Source organism: Sorex fumeus, unplaced genomic scaffold, assembly GCF_029834395.1.
Source record: "Sorex fumeus unplaced genomic scaffold, SorFum_2.1 ptg000072l, whole genome shotgun sequence".
Taxonomy (NCBI): domain Eukaryota; kingdom Metazoa; phylum Chordata; class Mammalia; order Eulipotyphla; family Soricidae; genus Sorex; species Sorex fumeus.
This window is the reverse complement of record NW_026606129.1, coordinates 51,225,399-51,244,383: the sequence shown is the minus strand read 5'-3', so window position 1 is coordinate 51,244,383 and position 18,985 is coordinate 51,225,399. Positions and strand designations below refer to the sequence as shown.

Here is an 18,985-nt window from a genome sequence, read left to right as displayed (position 1 = left end):
TGGAGGAGGGCACGAATGGGCGGTGTGTTCCCCACATACGTGGGCCCTCTCCCCGCAGCTCCCAGCCTGACGTGGCATTTCAGCCCTGCTCACTCCCCTCGCAGCCCGCACTCTCCTGCTACAGGCGCTGCCTGAAATGCTGCATTTGAAGCCTTAAAGGTCAGGCCTAGAGCTGCCACCAGTTCCAACCAACAAACACAAAACACAAAACACCCCACCGCTGCCCTGCCCCCAGCGTTGTTATTAGAAAAGGGAAAAGGCGACGTCTCCCTTCTGCTGCAGTGTTGCACACTGAGGCTAGTGATGACCTCCTCCCCCCGAGTGTGCCGTGGACAGAACTCACGTCTCAGCCCAGCCTCTGAACTCACGTCTCAGCCCTGCTGGGGTTGTCTCTAGCACCCCTGTCCCACCCTGTCCCACATGCGGGTCCCACAGCAGCGCTGGCCCCGCTGCCTCCAGCCTTTGCTTACTCTAGCTGGCTGGCTCCCCACACTCTGGGGCTTCTTCTCCAATGCTGTGCCCTCTCCCCAGCTCGAGACCCAGTGCCCAAGGGCCTTCAGGAGGCAGCCCAGAGCTGAGTGCTTATAAGCTGGTAACGGGAAGTGTGTTGGTCTGTATGGAGAAGAGGCTCAGTCTGCAGAGTCCTTGGCAGCCCAGTGTGACACTTTTCGTCATGGTAAGGCCATTTCTTCTCTGACAGGAAGGCCAGAGGTGGGGAGGAGAAGTCGTCATCGAGGACCAAGTTCTCCCCTGCACTTTGGCTGACCTCACTTTTGATGCCACTGTATATCCTTGGCTGAATTCCCTTGTGGCAACAAGAGGGCTGCCACAGCTCCAGACATCACATGTACTGGACATTTGAAATAAAAGAAGAGATATGTTCTCCGGGTTCTGCTTTAGAGGCCAAGAAACCTTGCTCAGAAACCCCTCCAAGTTCCCCTCTAACCACATTGGCTAGCGCTGGGTCACATGTCTACTTGAAACCAATCACTGGCTAGTAGGAAGGTGTATTATGATTGGCTCGGGCTAATCAGGATTTACCCTTGAGCTACAGATGGGGTCACCTTGGGGCTGGAAGGAGGAAAAATTCTTGCAGACTTGGATGTTGTTAGCAAGAAGGCAGGAGAGGCTGGAGAATGGGGGGCGTTGTTACTGTAGAGTCAGATCAGAGCCCTGAGTGTCGAGGTTGGGTCTGAGAAGGAAGGGGGGAGTTAAGGTTGATGGAAACATGGAAGGGCATGAGCAGACCTTTGTAAAACCTCCGGCATTGTGATCTAGGGTGAGGGTCCTATTGCACACACGCCGGCGGGTGAGTTCGCCCATTTTAATTCCCGTTTTCCAGATGAGAGAAATGGAGTCTCTGCTGGACTAGGTGAGACTGAACTCAAGGGACAGGAGTGGAGGGGGCAGGACAGTCACCCAACCTGGGGTCTGAGCATTTAGCTGCTGCCCCTACAGCTCTTCTGCAGTTCAGAAGGTACTTTTCCAGATAGCCCCTGACCACTGACACTTGAGCAGGGCTGCCTTTTTCTCAGAGGAGGTCCTTGGAGCATGTTCCCAGGACGCTGGCTTTCTTGTGGAGCATGTGGCCCCCTGGTTGCCTTGGGGAGCCCAAGAGGGCTGAGAAGATGCTTACAGGGCTAGAGAATGTAGCTGACATGGCCTTACAGGGGCACAGCTGAGGAAGTGACCCCTCAGGGAGGTGTGGCCAAGGGGGGACATAGCTAACTGGGGGCTGCTTGTGAGAGCTCACTCTCCCGGGCTTGCTCACCGCCACAGTGAGAGGCTGGGAGCCCCCAGCAGGCTTCTCCTCACTGACCTGTGATCAATCCTGGCCCTTCCCGTGTGTGGGCTCTGTGCACTGTCCCAGCTCTGGGTCCAGGCTGGTCATCCTGTGGAGGCATCAGTCCCCATGGGCACAGGTGGCAGAAGCCCTGGGCTCTGTCTACTGCTGCATGGGACTCCCCCCACACACACACACCGGCCACTGTTCCCCATTGTCACCTAGGGGAGAGGGCTGGCTGGGGCTGAGTCGCCCCGTGACTCTTCCAGTCAACCCTGTCAGCTGGCCTATGGAGGAAGGAGGTGTACCCCACCCAGTCCCCTTACAGTCCTCCCAGCCTCCTACCTCCACACCCCCGCCATGCCTCGAGGCATGAGGCAGGATACTTGGGGCAGAAGGCGGCAGTGCAAGTATGTCACCAGACCTTGGCTGGTGCACACCCCAAACTTAGGGGCCTGCTCTGAGGGCTTGGCCGCTCCAGTGTGCTTTCTGGCCCAGGCTCCAGTCTCCTTACCCCCACCCCAGTTGTGGCCCTACTCCCACTCACTGTGGGAGTCTTGATCAGCCCCCTCCCCCTCTGCTCCCCCTGATTCTGTGCCCTCACCATTTCCCGAGAATTATCCTTCACAGCTGTAGGACTGTTCCCTGCCACCCCTCTGTCGAGCTGCCATCTCTGACTGCCCCGCACATGGGTGCTCAGGAACCCACTGGGTAGGTCCACTGGGCATAGGGGCAGCACAAGGCAGGCCCCTGCCCCTCAGAACTGTCTGCCCATCAGGGAACAGCATCTCCTGCGGGGGGTTGGGGGGATGTGCAGGTGGAGCTTCAGAACCCTGGAGTGGCCCTAAGCTGGAGGAAGCTGCTGGGGCAGGCCAGGTGGGCCACCAGGGCCTGCTCCAGTGAGAGCCGCACCGAGTCCAGTTGCCCTCTGAGTGCCCCTGGGACCTGGAGCCTCCTCAAGGGCACCCTAGGCTGCCCCGCAGTTCCCATGCCTGGCCTGCCCTAAACCTCACCTCGTCCCTTGCAGAGATGTGTCTGCTGCAGAGGGTGAGGGCCAGCCTGGAAGCTGCAGGCCTGTGGAGCTCAGAGTTCTCGAGCAGCGGGCAGCGAGGCTGTGCTGGTGTCTCAGCCCAGGGGATGCACCTAGAGGACGAGGGACTTTGACCTGATCTGGGATAGGCCCCCATACAGGGCACTGTTTGCTGGAGCCATGGGGGGAGGGCAGCCCCCAACCCCCTTCTGTGGCCTGGCTCCTGAGGGATGAAGCAGGCTCTTGAACCCCCTGAGGTTATGTATATAATCCGGGGGAGGAGGGAGCAGAGCAAATCACTCCATTCCCCCTCCTCCTTTCTCCCTCCCTCCACTCTCCCCCTTGCAAGACAGTGAAGAAACAGAAATGAAGTTGAATAGCTATGGTGCATGGCTGTGGGGTGTGTGTGTGTGTGTGTGTGTGTGTGTGTGTGTATGCATGTGTGTGAAGTGGGACCCCTACATCTCACCGTGTTCTGATCTACACTTCCAGCGTCCCTTCCCCATAGTCTCTGCTGCCCCCAGTCAGGACTGAGGAGATGCTGAGAGAGTCCCCCACCCCTTCCTGTGGGTAATTCTCTGATGGGGGCACAGGGCAAGGGGCCAGGGTATGGAAGGGAAAAAAATCAGCCATGTTGTAGCCCCAGGCCGGCCCCATCCCCCCCCTCTGCACCCCTGTGCAGTCCCTCCTGGCATCCACAATGCATGAGTTATCTACAGTTTTCCCTAGGCGCCCCAAGACCTGGTACCTTGCCACCCGAGATTCCCTGGCACAGAGTAGAGGTGAGCAGGGGATAATCCAAGAGGCCATTAGCTCATTAGCAGGTGATTTAGATGGTTCCTGACCAGCCCAGGGCAAATCTGTCTCCTGGTGACTCCTAAAGCAGTGCCTTCTAGAAGCACCATCTTCTAAATGAGGGGGTGGGGAGAGGGTGGTGGGTGAATAGAGCACAGCTCAAAGTGCTGGGCACATGCCTTGCACCAATTAGTCCCCAGGTTTGATCCCCAGTACAGCATGGCACCCTTGTCCCCAAACTGGGCCTGAGTAGCTCTGCATTGCCTGGCCAATCCCTCAACTGTCTTACCTACAGAGCCAGGCCAAATAAGAGTGCCCCCCCCCCCCAGCCCCCTTAAGAACTGCTTGGGTCAGCCCAAAATTAAAAAATATAAGCACACTAAGAAAAAAATATAATAGGGGGCTGGAGAGATAGTACAGTGGGTAAGGCTCTTGCAAACATGGGTTTGAGCCTCAGCCCACAAGTCTGCCAGGAGTAACCCTGAGGACAGAGCCAGAGTTAAGCCCTGAGCACTGCTGGGTGTGGCTCTCCGCCTCCACCTCCCCAAAAAAACAAAAGAAAACTGTTGAAAAAATTGAGGAGAAGGGTGGGGAGTGCATGACCCCTTGGAAAGACCCAGAACCCTGTGCTTGCACTGTCTTGCTATGTCCATTCAGCCTTCTGGGAAACCTGGGTCTCTCGGGGCCTGAGGAACTGGGATCAGAGGTGAGCCATCTGGCCTCATTAGAGTCATTTGTGCCTTAGTTTCCTAATAGTTTTTGTTTTAGGGGTGACTGTGCTCAGGACCCACTCCTGGTCCTGTGCTCAGGGATCAGAACCAGGAATTCTGATGGGAGACCATATGTGGTGCAGCGGATCAACCCCAGGTTGGTCTCACACAAGGCAAGAAGTCTTCCTGCTGTACCATCTCTATAGCCCCTTGGTTTCCTGATCCTTTAGTTGAGCCCTTTTGCGTCCATGCTTGTGGGCAGCTGCTGTTTGAGCATACGCCCCTGTGTGACCAACCCTGTACCAGGAGATGCTGCACCATTGGCAACATCTGTCACTATCAGGAGACTGTTGAGTGCTACACTTGTGGGCTCCTCTCGGCAGAGTGAGGGTCTGACTGCTGGGGGGTCTTGATGGTGGGGGGAGATACTAGGTCCACCTCTGAGGCTGCCAGCTGGTGACCCAGTGCTGCTGCTGCCCTCCCCCCGGGGCTGGAGATCAGTCACCGGTCAGCTGACCGGTGGCCTGACAGCTGTGCTGGACACCAGATGTGTGGGTGCCCCCAGGCCTCCTCCCAGATGCTCAGCCCCTCGAGTCAAGGGCCCATGTGTGAAGTGAGGCCACACTTGGTAACTTCATTTAAACAAAACTGGCAAGTGCTGCTGGCAGCCAGGTGGATCTCTGCTCCCCATCTGAGGAGTGGGACGAAGTGGCTCCTTTCCTCCTTGCTTCTCTGTGAGCCTTGGGGGCTGGTGAGCGAGGCTGAGAAGCCCAAGCCAAACTCCATGGTAGAAATCACCCCCCATGCTACTCAGTGCTGAGGGGTGTACGGGCCTGGGGACAGGGGCTGTTGGACTGCCCTTAGATGTCCTTATATGTGGAACAACTTAGAGGATGGGCCACACAGACTGTTCCCAGGGAGATCCTGGGCCAGCCTGAGACTCTTACTCCATTCATACTCTTTCCAACTGGGGTCTCCTTTCTTCCACCACACCCCCAACATCTGGCACAAGTGTGCGCTGGAGGTACAGGTCAACCACAGATAGTACAGTGGGTAGGGCGCTTGCTTTGTATCACATAGGGTTCCTTGAGCCCTGCCAGGAGTGATCCTGAGCTCAGAGCCAACTGAAGGTGGCCCCCAAACAACTGTTGCTGGGGGGGAGGGGTACACATACAGAGGAATGCAGGGTTGGAGAGGGAGAAGTGGCATGGAGAAGGGACAGGATGATGAATTGGGGAGAGGTTATAGGTTTAACTGGGATAGGATGAAGTAAGCCTCTGTAATATGGAATCATTTGAGCAAGATCTGGGAGGAGCAGAGGATGGGAGCCATGTGGATATGTAGGGGAAGAGAGTGCCAAGCAGAGCAGCCAGTGCAAATGCCCTGGGGTGGAAAGTATTCCAGGTAGGAAGAGCAGAGGCAAGTGGAATAGAGTGGACAGAGGGCAGCAGCCATGAAGAAAGTCACCTGAGGCTTTGGCAGTTGTTTGGTTTTGATTTGGGGCCCATGCACTTGGCTATACTCAGGACTTACTCCTTGCTCAGAGCTCAGAGGTCACTTTTGGCAGGTCTCAGGGGACCCAAGGGTGCCTCAGGGCACCTTGTCTGAACTTGAACCCAAGGGGATTGTGTGCAAGGCAAGCACCATTCCCACTCTACCTTTGCTCTTGTCCTGCTGGTTATCCAGAACAAGGTGGGAGGCATGGGTGGGAGTGGGGCACAGGCAGAGGAGGAAGGTAGTGGCTGTGGTGCAGCACTCACTTCCTGGGTGTCAGGAAGGGGGAAGGGTCCCAGGGGATTTGGCTTGAGTGGCTGGCAGGACCAGGTTGTTTGTGTCTCGCAGCCCCAGAGGAGGAAGGATTGGGTACCAGGATGACCAGGTATGGTACAAAAGGAACTTGTGAGGCAGCCGGGTATGGGAGTTGCTGGCAGAGCTGTTTGTGTTCTCTGGAGCAGACCTAGCAGACCTGTGCCTGTCCAGCTTGGGTGCCGAGCACTGAGCAGAGAGCCCTGCCCTAGAAACCCTTGGTTTCTCATCCACTGTCTGTACTCACTTTCCTCTTCTCCTCAAACCTCTCTGCCATCCTTCACAAAGTGGTGTGTGTGTGTGTGTGTGTGTGTGTGTTTGAGGCTGGAGCTCTTTAGGTCTCAGTGTGGGAACAGGTCTCAGTGCCTCTGGCTGCTGGTTGGTGGTGTCCAGGAGGTGTTTATGGGCAGAGCTCCCCCTTGCGTGTGCTGTATCCTGTGTCATGGCGTCCTTTTAACTCTGCAGTACCAGATCCCTAGGCTGGGTCAGCCCCCCCACTCCCACGCCTGCCCACCTCCAAGGCTCTAGGACTCCTCAGGTCTGGATTGGATCAGATGTCTGCTCTGCTGAAATTTCCAACTCCCCACGGCAGGTCTGTGTCTGCCCTGCTCACCTCTCTATCCCTCTCCAGTGCATACTGGGGGCCTGGCTTGAGGGGTGCTCAGTAACCTGGATAGATGGACGGACGGACAAGTGTTCGGAAAAAAGGATGGATGGATGGATGGATGGATGGATGGATGGATGGATGGATGGAAGGAATTGAGCTATTTGGGGATTCACAGATGGTTGGGCAGCCCTACGGAGTATTTTGTCAGTGCCTTGCTGGGTTGAGAACTGGCACTCACTAAGCAGCTGTGGCTGCTCTTGCCTGGCCACCACAAGGTTACCTCACGAGGAGGTGAAGCCCCTAGGGGGTGGGGGTCACCTGAAGCCTCCTCCTCCATGCAGCTCTGGTTCCCACACCACCAGTGGAGGGATTTGCATTTCTGAAGGATTCACCGGTCAGCAGAGGAGCTGCCTCTGCCTGGGTCTAGGAGGGTTCAACACTCACCTTAGGTTCGCAGCTTGGCTCTCTGAGATGATGCCAGAGGCTAGGAAAAAGCACATTCCAGAGGAAGTGGGCAGTGGGCATTCTCCCCTACCTGCTCCAGGCTCCCAAGTGGAAGCACAGGTGGGCTGGGGGGCAGGTGAGGGCTCTTGGGTGCTTCACTGCTGAGATGGCATTCCTAGCAGTGAGCTCTGGGCTAGGAATGGGGTGTGAGGAAGGCCTTCCCCTTTGTACTCAGCTTGGGGAGGCAGTATGGACCCTGATAGAGGACGGGTTTCTTCTCAAAGCAAAAAGAATATAAATGAGGCACTGGAGAGGTAGTCCAGGGCATGAGGTGCATGCCTTGCATGCAGTTCCATCCCTGGCACTGCATATGGTTCCCTGAAACCTTCCAGTAACGATCCCTAAGCACAGAGCCAGGAGTTAGATCCTGAACACAGCTGGATATGGGCCCCCACCCCAATTTCTTTTTGAAGAGTGAAGGGGCCAGAGAGAGAGAGTACAGGGGTTAAGGTGCTTGCCTTGCACATGGCAGATTCTGTTTCTATCCCTGGCACCACAAATGGTTTCCCGACCACGGCCGGCAGCACAGAACCAGGAATAAGCCCTGAGCACAGTCTTCTATGGTCCCCAAACCAAATAAATTTAAAAAGACCTTATCTGCACTCTATTTCATAAATCTTGGGATCAGGGTGTCTTATGGCCAAGGGGACAGGACCTGGGTTCTCATGCTAGCCTTTGCTGGCTTCAAATTCTGGTTCAGCACAGATGGTCTCTGCAGCTCTGGGAGTGACTTTAGACCCTGGGTGTCAGAGTCTTCATCCCTGAAGCAGACCAAGTCAGTCCGCCCCTCGGTGGGGCTGCTGTGGGCCTCCGGGTGACTGCAGCACCCCCACACAGAGCCTTTCTCTCACTCTGCTGCCTGTTGAGGTGGCAGCTCCTTCCCCAGCCCTATCTGCCGGGTGGGCGTCGCTCCCTGCCGGCTCTCCTCTGGTGGATGTATACCAGGCTGTTTCCAGAAGACACTGCAGGCTGCAAGAAAGTTCTGTAAGGAGCTGGAGCCAGGCTCGGGGTCAGTGAGGAGGGCTCCCAGTGGCAAGGAGGCCAAGAACACAGCTGGCCCTGGTGCACTGAGTGCCCAAGTCTTGCTCCTCCCCTCCTGAATCTGGTTTCCTCTGGGGGGTGGGGTGGGGGGTGCTGGCCTATCCCAGGGCGGTCCCTGCGGGGGAGCAGAGGGTCCTGAGGGGGTCTCTGTCCTTCTCAAGGCAGGAAGCCAAGTTGAGGACACACACAGAGGACGGCTATTTGTGGATCAGCGAGGATTTGACTCATTCTGGGGGGTGGGGAGGATGAGCCGGAGGGGAGATGGGGACATGTGAATCAGAATCTGACCAGAGAGCCGGGTGGCACATGCACAGGCCCTGGCTTGTCCCCTCCACTGTAGCTCCCGCTATTGGTGTGGGGCAGGAACCGGCCACTGTGACTCCCCACCTGCCCCGACACCTCTGGATCCCGTCCTCTCCTATTCTGCAGCCCCGAAACCAGGCTTGGCTGGACCCCTTCGCCTCTCACAGCACCCACATATGTGTCTTAGGGCCAGACTCTCTGAAGCTCTGTGGATCCCTTGGCCCAGTAGGCCCAGGGAAGGATCCCTTACCCAGTGTGCCTGACATTCTGGGCAGAGAAAGATGCTGCAGACCCCAAAATGCCACGAAGTATGTCTGTGACTGGGGCAGGTGGTCCTGGACCTAGGGAGCAGCTGAGTGGATGGCAGGGACCCAGGAACCTGGCTAGGTCCTTTGCTTTGCCCAGAGAGGCTTTAGCTGGCTCCTGGACGCCTCCTGTTCATGGCCAAGGCCCAGCTCTGGACTGCTGGGAGGTTTGCCAGACACCTGGGGTGGACACTTTGGAGGCCCCACGACGACTAGGAGAGATGAGAGGGAAGAACCCTGGGCCATGATAGTCTGAAAATCGCCTATCACATGCTGTGTGGGGGAAACTGAGGCACAAAGGGATGCTGGCCCCCAAGTCCACATGTTTTAGGGGCAGGAGGAGGTGTAGGGACAGAGTGACAGGGGAGGCCCAGGACGGAGCACGCCTGCCTGCACTGTGGCCTTGCTTCTTGAAAGTGGTGGCGCGCCAGCACCGGAGAGCCATGAATTATGCAGGGAAGCCACAGCCGGGCAGGCCGTCATAAGTGAGCTTTAATAATTCATCTGCGAGGAGCTCAGGAAAGGGAGGGCCTCCTGGGCCATCCCTGGGGCTGTGTGCACATCCCCAACCCCTCCACAGGCTTCCCCTGGCCAGCCCTCCACCTGGCCCTGTGGCCAGCCACACGCTGACCAGGGAGGGCATCTGACTGGGGATGCGTTCCCTCAGCGGATGGCCTGTTCTTCCAAGCTGGAGACCAGGAACCTCCTCCCTCGGGCTCCTGGCCAGGCAGGGAGATCTGAAGGTGTCCGGGCTAAAAGAGCAATCCCAGGAGGACAAGAGACCCATTGCTGCTGGGGGTGCAGCTTACCATTGGGGCCTGCAAGGTGATTTCACCTGAGGAGGTGAGAGGGGCCATGGGAGGGTCATCTGGGCTGGGCGGTGCTGGTGACAGGTTAGGGTTGGTATTGGGGTTGGAGTTGTGCTTAGGGTTAGAAATAGGGATAGGATTAGGGGATGTATTGTGTTTTTCGTTTGAGGTCATACACGGCGGTGCTCAGGGTTACCCTGGCTCTGTGCTCAGGGATCACTCCTGGCTGGAGTCGGAGGACCAAGTGTGGGACCAGGGATACAAACTGGGGCTGGCTGCATGCAAGGTAGGTGCCTAACCCCCTGTCCTCCCTCTCTGCCCGCCTCTGGAGCCAGATGAAAGCACCAGGGTGTCAGGAGGGACGTAGCCCTGACAGGACACAGGCTCCTTGTGGGATAGAAGCCAGAGGCCAGTGAGCTGGCGGGTCACTTGTCCCTGGAGAAGTGTTGGAGGGCAGAAGGGTGGCAGGTCGAGGCTGATTCAGGCTCACGGGAAGAGGTTGCCAGGCTTGCTTGTAGGTTGGATGTGGGTGTGAGAGACGCTTCTGCTCCAAACCAAGGAGCTGTTAGCTGAGCCCTCAAAGGGAAGTGAGGTTGGGAGAAGGAGGGGTGAGGGCTCGGGTGCAGTGGGGTATCAGTGTTGGGCATCTTTGGTCCAGGCAGCCATCCTATGTGACATGGGGCACACAGGCCTACCTCCTGAGGAGGGCATGCTGGTGCAAACTGGTGTTCAGGGCTGCTGCCTCAGTTTCCACTCTGAGGCTTAGACGTGCTCATGTGGCGACTGTGGAGATGACCATGCTCATCTCCCTGTGGGTCCCTGGGGGACAGGCTCTGGGGTGCCGCCCAAGCACGATGGCCACCATCAGCCCTCCTGGGAAGCAGGACATCACGTGACCTGGCCAAGAGGAAACTGAGAGCTGGGGGCTGGGCCAGTGAGCAGGCCAGGGAATGAGGTCAGCAGCTCCAGTGAGCCCCCCACACCGGCTCTTTCTGTTACCTTCAGCCCCCCTCACAGCCTCCAGAGACCCCAGGACAAACTGTGCCCAAGGGAGCTGGAGTGACCATCCTTAGGGGCTTCTCCTTGCTTCTGGGAAACCCCAGAGCAGTGTCCGTCAGGGCCTTGGTGCCTCAGCGGCTAGAATGGGCCCATGTGCACGTCCTTTGCGGCCTCCGTTCACTTTCTAGACTGTTCCCTGAGGTCCAGAGACGTCACAGGCCTGATCCAGGTCATAGGCCTGCCTTGGGAGCGACTAAAGCCAGGCTCTTGTGGGCCTTCTACACTGTCCACACACGGCCAAGAAACGTCATCCTCATTTGGCTTTCTCCAGGCAGTCCTCCCTGATTGCCCACTCACCTGCACTGTCAATGGGGTGGGCTGCCAGCCCAGGGGGAGGCGGACTCCTATCTCCAGGCCTTCTTCCCTCCACTTGCCCTCTGCCGCCCTCTGCCGTCAGCCCCTCAGGAGTAAACACTGGGCTGGAAGGTGCCCTGATCAGAGCCAGGTAGTCTGAGGGAGGAGGCATAGACTTGCTCCTCCTGACTAGAGCTGACTAGAGAGTGGGCCAGGGGCCCAGGATGCATGCCTGGAGGCTAGTGGATTTGGATTTTTTCAGCTTCTGCTGCTCCAGCCTCTCCTCAGGTCCTGGGGTCCTGTGATAAGGGCGCTGGCTTCCTCCCTGCCTGCTTTGGAGGGGAGGGTGCATGTGGAAGCTGCTTCAGGGTGTCTTGTTCCTTACACCAGGGTCCCCTTAGTGAATCACAAGTCAGTCGAAAATGGCCCCCTTTGGGGGCCAGAGCAATAGTACAGTGGGTAGGGCATTAGCCTTGCATGCGGCCGACCTGGGTTTGATCCCCAGCATCCCATATGGTCTCCCGAGCCTGCCAAGAGTGTTCTCTGAGCACAGAGCTAGGAGTAAGCCCTGAGCACCGCTGGGTGAGGCCCTAAAACGAACAAACAAAAAGGCAGAGGGAAGGGGCCCCTTTAAATCCTGTTTCTGCTGGCGGAAGGGTGGGTGGCTCTTGTGACCAGGAGAGCCTGGATCTCATGAGTCAACCGTGCAAGCATATCCCCCTCACCTGGGCCCGGGCCCCTCCTGCGAGTCCACATGCCCCTTTGGGATCTATGTGGGCTGATACGTCTCTGAGCCCCAGCTCTGATCTCCATGACACTTAGTGGCTCTCAGGAGCATGTGACCTTGACCAGATTTTGCCCCCTGCAGCCCGTTCATCCCATGATCAAACTGGGGCCAGGGAGCCATACCCTATAGGCTTTGAGTCCCAAAGATACTGTGGCTTGATCCATGGAAGCAGGCCATTGTCGTGTGACCAGGGAAGTATGGGGAGGGGCAAGGTCCTGCCCTGCCCAGGGCTTCTCCTGGGCATGGGATCTCAGCGGCAGTGTGATGCGGTGCTGTAGCATCCTCGGATGCACCAGCGTGGTGTGTGTGTGTGTGGGGGGGGAGTTCCCACTAGTGCTGTAGCCCAGGGGGAGTTTCTAACCTCCTGGCCTCCTCGGGACCTTTCTGTCTCCACTTGGCAGGTGGGAAAACTGAGGCCTCAGAGCAGATCTGGTACAAGGTCTCAGAGGAGCCAGGCCTGATGTAGGCACTGACGGCTGTATGGTCAGGGAAGTGGCTCTGAAATGTCCTCACCCTTCAGGGTAGCCACTCACCTGGGGGCTGGGGTCTAGGGGAGGGACTGACCCTGCCCCACACCTTTTTGACAGTGTCCAGATTGCTGAACCCTAGGTTTGTAGCATGCGTCCTCTGGCCGGGATAAGGTAGAGGCCTCCTGACCCTCAGCCCGTTATCTCCGCTGGTGGGGGTCAGTCTAGCACAGGGTACCCTCTAGCCCAGGGCACACACTCTCTCTCTCTCTCACTCTCTTTCTCTTTAACTCTCCCTCCCTCCCTCTCCTCTTCCCCCACCCCCCTCTATTTTTTTTCTTTTTGGGTCACACCCGGTGATGCTCAGGGATTAGTCCTGGCTTTGTACACAGGAATTACTCCTGGCGGTGCTCAGGGGACCATATAGGATGCTGGGAGTCAAACCCGGGTTGGTCGCGTGCAAGGCAGACGCCCTACCCGCTGTGCTATCACTCCAGCTCCCCCTCTCTATTTTTTAATAAAGGCCCTCCCGTTGATCATCGATTTGCTCGAGCGGGCCCAGTAACGTCTCCATTGGAGACTTTGTTGTTACTGTGTCTGGCATATCGAATACGTCGCGGGGAGCTTGCCAGGCTCTGCCGTGCGGGCGAGATACTCTCGTAGCTTGCCGGGTTCTCCGAGAGGGGCGGAGGAATCGAACTCGGGTCGGCCATGTTGGCTGCGTGCAAGGCAAATGCCCTACCGCTGTGCTATCGCTCCAGCCCTATTTTTTAATTTTGGTTTTTTATTATGTGTGTGTCTACACCTGGTGGTGCTCAAGAGTTTCTCCTGGCTCTGTGCTCAGGGATCAGTCCCGGCATTGCTCTTGGAACCGTAGTGATGCCGGGACTTGAACCTGGGTGGCTGCCGTGCAAGGCAAGTGCCCTACCCGCTGTACTATGGCTCCGACCCCCGCCCCGGCTCTCCTGGGCTTGTTTCACGCCCTGTCTGTCTCTCCAGCCCACCACCCCCTCCTGGTTCCTCTTTCTTTCTTTCTCCTTCAGAAGACTGAGAAGGTACCAAGGTGGGAGGTGGCAGGCCAGCTGAAAAATAATCGGAATAATTAAATAGCACTTTATTTTAAACCCAGAGTTGCCTCCCCCAGAGCTGGGAGAGTGATTGGCCCAACTTGTCGCAAGAGTAGCAAGAGATCCATGGCCCCCCACCTCCATTGCCAATTTGGGTCTCTGTGCCCTTGGAAGGAAGTGGCCACCCCACACTGTGTCTCCACCCCCCCTCCCCTGCCCCAGCCTCGCCCTGTGCCACCCCCGGCCCCCACCTCACCTGCTGTTCTGTCCCAGCACCCCCACGCACGTACACGGGTGGCCCCGCAGAGCCGAGGGCAGCCGTCAGCCCTGCCCTGTGGAACGGGTTGGTTCAGGTAGGCTCCGGTGGAGGCAGGAGGGGAGGAGAGGGGTAGGAGGCCCCTCGTGCAGGGCATTTATGGCAAAAGTACCTCAGGGCAGAGGTTGTGGTGGGGGTCTTGGAACCTTTGCACTCCCAAGCTTGGCCTCTCTTGGGCCTCACCTGTCGCCTCGTGAGCAAACCCCTCCCCCACCCCTCCTGTCCGGCTGTGCCTGCCCCTCTGCAGGGTCCAGCCACCCACACCCACCCGTGCCCTCTGAGGGGGCGCCTGCAGTGTCACCTGTCTCTGGTTTTTTGATTTGTTTAATTATAGATGAGTTTTCTGCATAATTTATTCCAAAAGCCTGGATTATACTGTACAATTAAATCACATTCTGATCAACAACTTCACATATAAAATTAACAACTGGCAACAGTTTAATCTATGCCACTGCATCTGCCTGCAGATTCTCTTTCCCCCCCTCCCTCCCTGGCCCCCTCCCTGCCTGTCCCCCCACCCCCCCCCCCAGCCCTCTCTCTTTTCTGGGCCCCCAGGTGAGCCTGCGCTGCTGTGTCCTGTCACCTCCCCACACTCCATGGCTGCCCCGGCGCTATGGTGACGCCCCCTCTTGCCTCCTGTCCTCCTCTTAGTCCTCTAGTTTCTGAAGGTGCCCTGCGGGCCAAGGCCTGGTGGCTCCACACTAGGTAGGGGTCACCTGTGCAGGGCTGCCCTCCTCCCAACGAGACCCCAGACTCAGCGCAGACCGGGAGCAAGGGGTGAAAAGGGGCATTGGGGAACCTCAGCATTCTGCCCTCAACTGCAGGACTCCCGGGGAACCTGACCACTGGCCGGACTGTGCCCGGAAACTCCCAGCCCACGGGGAAGGTCCAGGCTAAGCTGACCTTCACTGTGTCCCTGGAGTTGTCTGTGACCCCACTGGCCACTGCTGCCCCGCTGGTCACTGTTAGCCTGTCGGTCACTGTCACCCCACTGGTCACTGTCATCCTGTCGGTCACTTTCACCGTCGCTCACTTTCACCCCACTGATCACTGTCATTCCACTGGTCTCTTTCACCCCACAGGTCACTGTTACCCCACTGGTCACTGTCACCCTGCTGGTCACTGTCACCCTGCTGGTCTCTCTCACCCTGCCAATCACTGTCACCCGCTGGAAAGCCCAGGGGCTAGGGGTCTCAGGGTCCCCAAGCTCACCCAGCTGGCAGCACTGGCTTCTCCCCTGAGGCTCCCTGGAGTCCACATATTCTTGAAGTTGGGGTCAGGAGACCAGGTTTAGTGCCCCGGCTGACTTTGCCACACACCCCTTGCCCAGGCCCTGAGTTTCCCAGGGTCAGGACCTGTACCCCCCAGGTCGGGCATGCTGGGTGACTGGTGATGCGGAACTCATTCAGCTGTATGTCCTACCAGACGCCTGTTCCCTTGGTCCTCAGGACACTTGGAGACAAGCTGTGTCCTCTCAGTGCAAAATTCAGAAACCCTCCAGGGGGTGGGGGTGTCTGTGGATGGGTGGGCCTTACGTCACAGCACCACCTGAGCTGGCCTAGGCTGATGGGCACCCCGCCAACGTTTCATCACCTTGCCTTTAACGCCATAGGGTCACGCATCTTGATGCCACCCCATGTTTTAACCCGCCCTCACCCTCCCACCCCCAACCTCTGACCTGACTCCACCAGGCCGCGGTATGGGGGGCCTTCTCGGGCCCCAGGGCTGGAGGCTGTAGGGGGCTCCTGGACCCCTGTTCTCTCAGCTCCCACATGCCACCCCTTGGGAGCCTGTGCTGGGACACCAGCCAAACCCTGGAACCCACCGAGTCATGTCCTTGTGATGATAAAGCGATTTATCTGTCATGTTCTTTTAGCTCTTGGACACACATGCTGCCTTCCTAATTGGGGTTGGGGGAAGTGAAGGCTCAGAGCATCTCCTCCCTGGGCAGTGCACAGGGCTGAGAGCCACCCACCCCCAGAATGTATCCTAAAGCGCATGAACCCCCTCAGCTGGGGTGGGAGTAGAGAAACTGGAGCAGGTGGAGAGAGTGTTTGTGTGTAAGGAAGAAATGGACTTTATGCTGAGAGTTGAAAATAGCCCAGATGAAACGATGGCCCTCATGAAAATAATGTGTTGTCTGAGCAAAATGAAAAGTTGGCATCCGTGTCTCTTCTCCCAATTAATTTACTTTGACTTCTCTGAAATCCTTAAGCAGAGCTTCAGAGCTACTCTGGAAGGAGACAGCGGCTTGGGGTTGAATCGGTGATGTGCTGGCAAGTGTTTCCAGTCCATGCTCCAGAGGGGAAACCGGGCTTTTTGTCTGAGCCTGCATTTTCCTCTCTGGTCCATTTCACATTTCCAGGGCAAGGACCCCAGCACGCTCCGGGGGCCCTGCTCTGGGCTCAACTACTCCCCCAGCTGCAACCTGGAATCTTTCTTTGTGCCTCTGTTTTCTTGTGTAAATTGGGGGTGAATGGTTTGCCTCTTTGTGACTGAACCGAGAGGGCAGGTGAATGCTGGCACCACGGCACCACACCTGGAGTGCGGTGGGTGCCCTAGTTGTCCCAGGCAGCTTTGTGATCAGCCCGTTTCCCAGAGCAGAGAATGGCCAAGGTCTGCTTTAGGGCCAGGGCAGTGCTAATGGTTTGCTGGAAATCAGCTCCTCGTCCTTGCCCATTCATATGCCACCTGCCCTGCTGGATGTGGGGTGGTGTGGCAACCCACCTGGGCTCTGTCTCGGGAGCACAAAACCACCACCTGTCACAGTCCTCCGAAGCCAGGGCCCATCATCACTGCCCGGTGGCCAGGAGCCGGGGCTAAGCAGGCTCTTCGTTTGTCCTCCTGCAGCTGGTGGATGAGGGCTCCTGGCCCCTCAGAGTCTGACCTGCTGCCTGACCTCTGCCCCGGCTAGGGGTCTGCATTTCTCTGTGATGGGGAACAGAGGTGGGCCTCCGCGTGTGGCTCAGCCAGCAACAAACTGAAGCCACTTCCTCTTTCTTTTGATGTTGTTTTTTTTCCCCCATCACGGTCCTGACATTCAGCTTGGCAAATTGCAATTAGTGATCCGCCCGCCTCCTGCTCTGAGTTCCCATGCCAACCATCCAGGGCACATACAATGGCACAGGCCCAGCCCCCAACCCCAGGCCTGAAAAGGGGAAGGTGGGCCAGGGACCAGAGGAGAGGCTTGGGTTCTTCTGACCCTGGAGCAAGCCAAGTCCTGGCTCCAACGGGCCCCCGGGGGGACAGGGCGGGTTGTAGGCCCAGGCCAGGTGTTGGGGCCAAACACAATCCCTGAGACCCGTGGTTCCTCACTCCAGACTGGGGGACTGGCATTCCCCCACGCCCCTGCCCTGTGGCTGTGTCTTTGCATTTGGTGGTGCTCCTCCAAGAGCCCTGCTGTGCATCAGGCAGCGGTGGGGACAGCACGGTGCCTTTTCAGGTGTGGGGGCAGAGCCGCTGGTCACAGCAAAGCACCTGTGGCAGCATGGCAGTGTTCCAACCAGCTCCCGGCAAGTGGGCATGCGACTGTGCTCACCTGCACCGGCATGACCTGAAGTTAGAGGGGGTGTCATAGGTCAGGACTCTGCGGCCCCTTCCCAGACACTGGCCAGTTTAAGGGTGCAGGCTGAGCACCCAGAGCTCATGTCCTCCCTGCCCGCTTGCAAAGAACCCTGGGCAGCCCCCTGGAGCCCCCTGCTCTGTGCCCCGTGAGGTGGGCCTAGAAGACACTGAGATGGGGGGAAGCGGAGCCTAGGGAGCATCCTTGGAAGGACCTGCTCATGGGGCGACTGGAGGGGGCGATGGGTGGGGGCTCACACCAGGCGTCCGCGGTGTCTGTCTTCCAGGAAGGGCGCTGCCGGTGAGCTCTCACCGCAGCGTAAATGAGGCGAGGCACTGAGGGGCGGAGGGGAAGGGCCACGCCTGGCAGTGGCAGCAAGGCTGCCTGCCTTCTCCCCCACCCTCCTCCCCGTCCCCAGCAGCCCTCCACCTGCTTCACTCACACGCCCTCCTCCCTGCCTCCGGCGTCCCCCTGTGCAGGGCAGCAGCATCAAGGACTGGCTGCTCACGCTGAAATAGAGGCTCCCTGCAGGCTGCTCGCAGCCGCCACTCTGGGTGCCTTTAAACCCAGTCCTCTGTCCTCGAGGCCCGAGGGGACCAGCTGCGGGGTCACCGCTTCAAGGGGAACCCCGGTGCACGGCCTTTGTCCCCTCTTGAGTGGAAACCGCACCCTTCCAGGCCTGCTGCTCCACTCACCCCAGGGTGGCCTGGCTGGGCTGTTCCCGTGCTTGGTGGGTCCCCTGACTCCTCTCTCCTCTCTGCATGCAGGATGCAGCACTGGGCCCGGCGCCTGGAGCAGGAGATCGACGGCGTGATGCGGATCTTCGGGGGCGTCCAGCAGCTCCGTGAGGTAAGTCTGCCTTCCGCCACTTCCCTTCCCTTCCGGGACCCTCTTGTGAGTGGCTCTGGGGCCAGGGCTGCTGGAGAAGGAGCCAGGAAGGGTTGGCATTGTTCAAGCCCCCACCTGTTGGACAGGGAGGTGGGGAAATGAGGGGTGCCCCCCTTCGGGGCTCGGCCTGCTCTTCCAGAGCGGTCGTGTTGAAGCCGTCCCCCAGGCAGTTGGCATCAAGACCAGTGGCTTCCTCAGGCTTTGGGGAGGTGGGGGTCGGTGTTGGAGGTGCTGTGTCCAGTGGTTGCCGCATGGAACCTGATGCTCTGCCCACACAGAAGCGGAGGAAGCAGGGTCGCCGCTAGGGTGCTGGAGCTGGAGCCTGTGGAAAGCCCGTGTTGGAGGATGAGGGATCAGGGGGCGGGATGGGTGATTGATTAGGCACGAGCAGCCACATTCATCCTGGGAGATTATGTTAATGTTTGAAATAGTGATGTGAAGAGCAGGCCATCCGTCACCCCCAGAGGCTGCAAAATGTGTCTCTGTCAGGACAAGAGCTCCTGAGCCGTCACTTGCTCAGAGGGTTGAGTGGTGGGGGTGAGACGGCCATGGGGCCCGGAACGTGTGGTCAGGGACTCTGGCCAGTAGGTACTGGCCAGAGGATCTCGCCGGACTGATGGGCCCCAGAGCATCAAACGGTGTTAGCGTTCTGGTTCAGCTATGACCCAGGGCTCTGTGACTAGACACTCCATTCTGCCACTGTGTCCCTCTTGGTCAGGGTCATAAAATATTATCAGGGGGAGGGGAGGTGGGCAGATACCCTGGTGTTGCCTCAGACTTTTTTCCAGGTTCTGCTTATAGCAGGTAGGGAATGGGGTACAACGAGTGTGTTGTTACTGGAAGTGGGTGTAG

The 18,985-nt window shown here is 58.1% G+C and overlaps 1 protein-coding gene across 8 annotated transcripts in view; it reads left to right on the top strand.

The window, feature by feature from the left end:
- CACNA2D2 (calcium voltage-gated channel auxiliary subunit alpha2delta 2) overlaps positions 1–18,985 on the top strand; it is a 135,290-nt gene that overhangs the window by 8,023 nt on the left and 108,282 nt on the right. For all 8 annotated transcript variants that reach the window (XM_056128995.1, XM_056128999.1, XM_056128996.1 and 5 more), the window contains exon 2: positions 18,013–18,094. In XM_056128995.1, the coding sequence (XP_055984970.1) occupies positions 18,013–18,094 (82 nt within the window). The remainder of the gene's footprint in view (positions 1–18,012; positions 18,095–18,985) is intronic.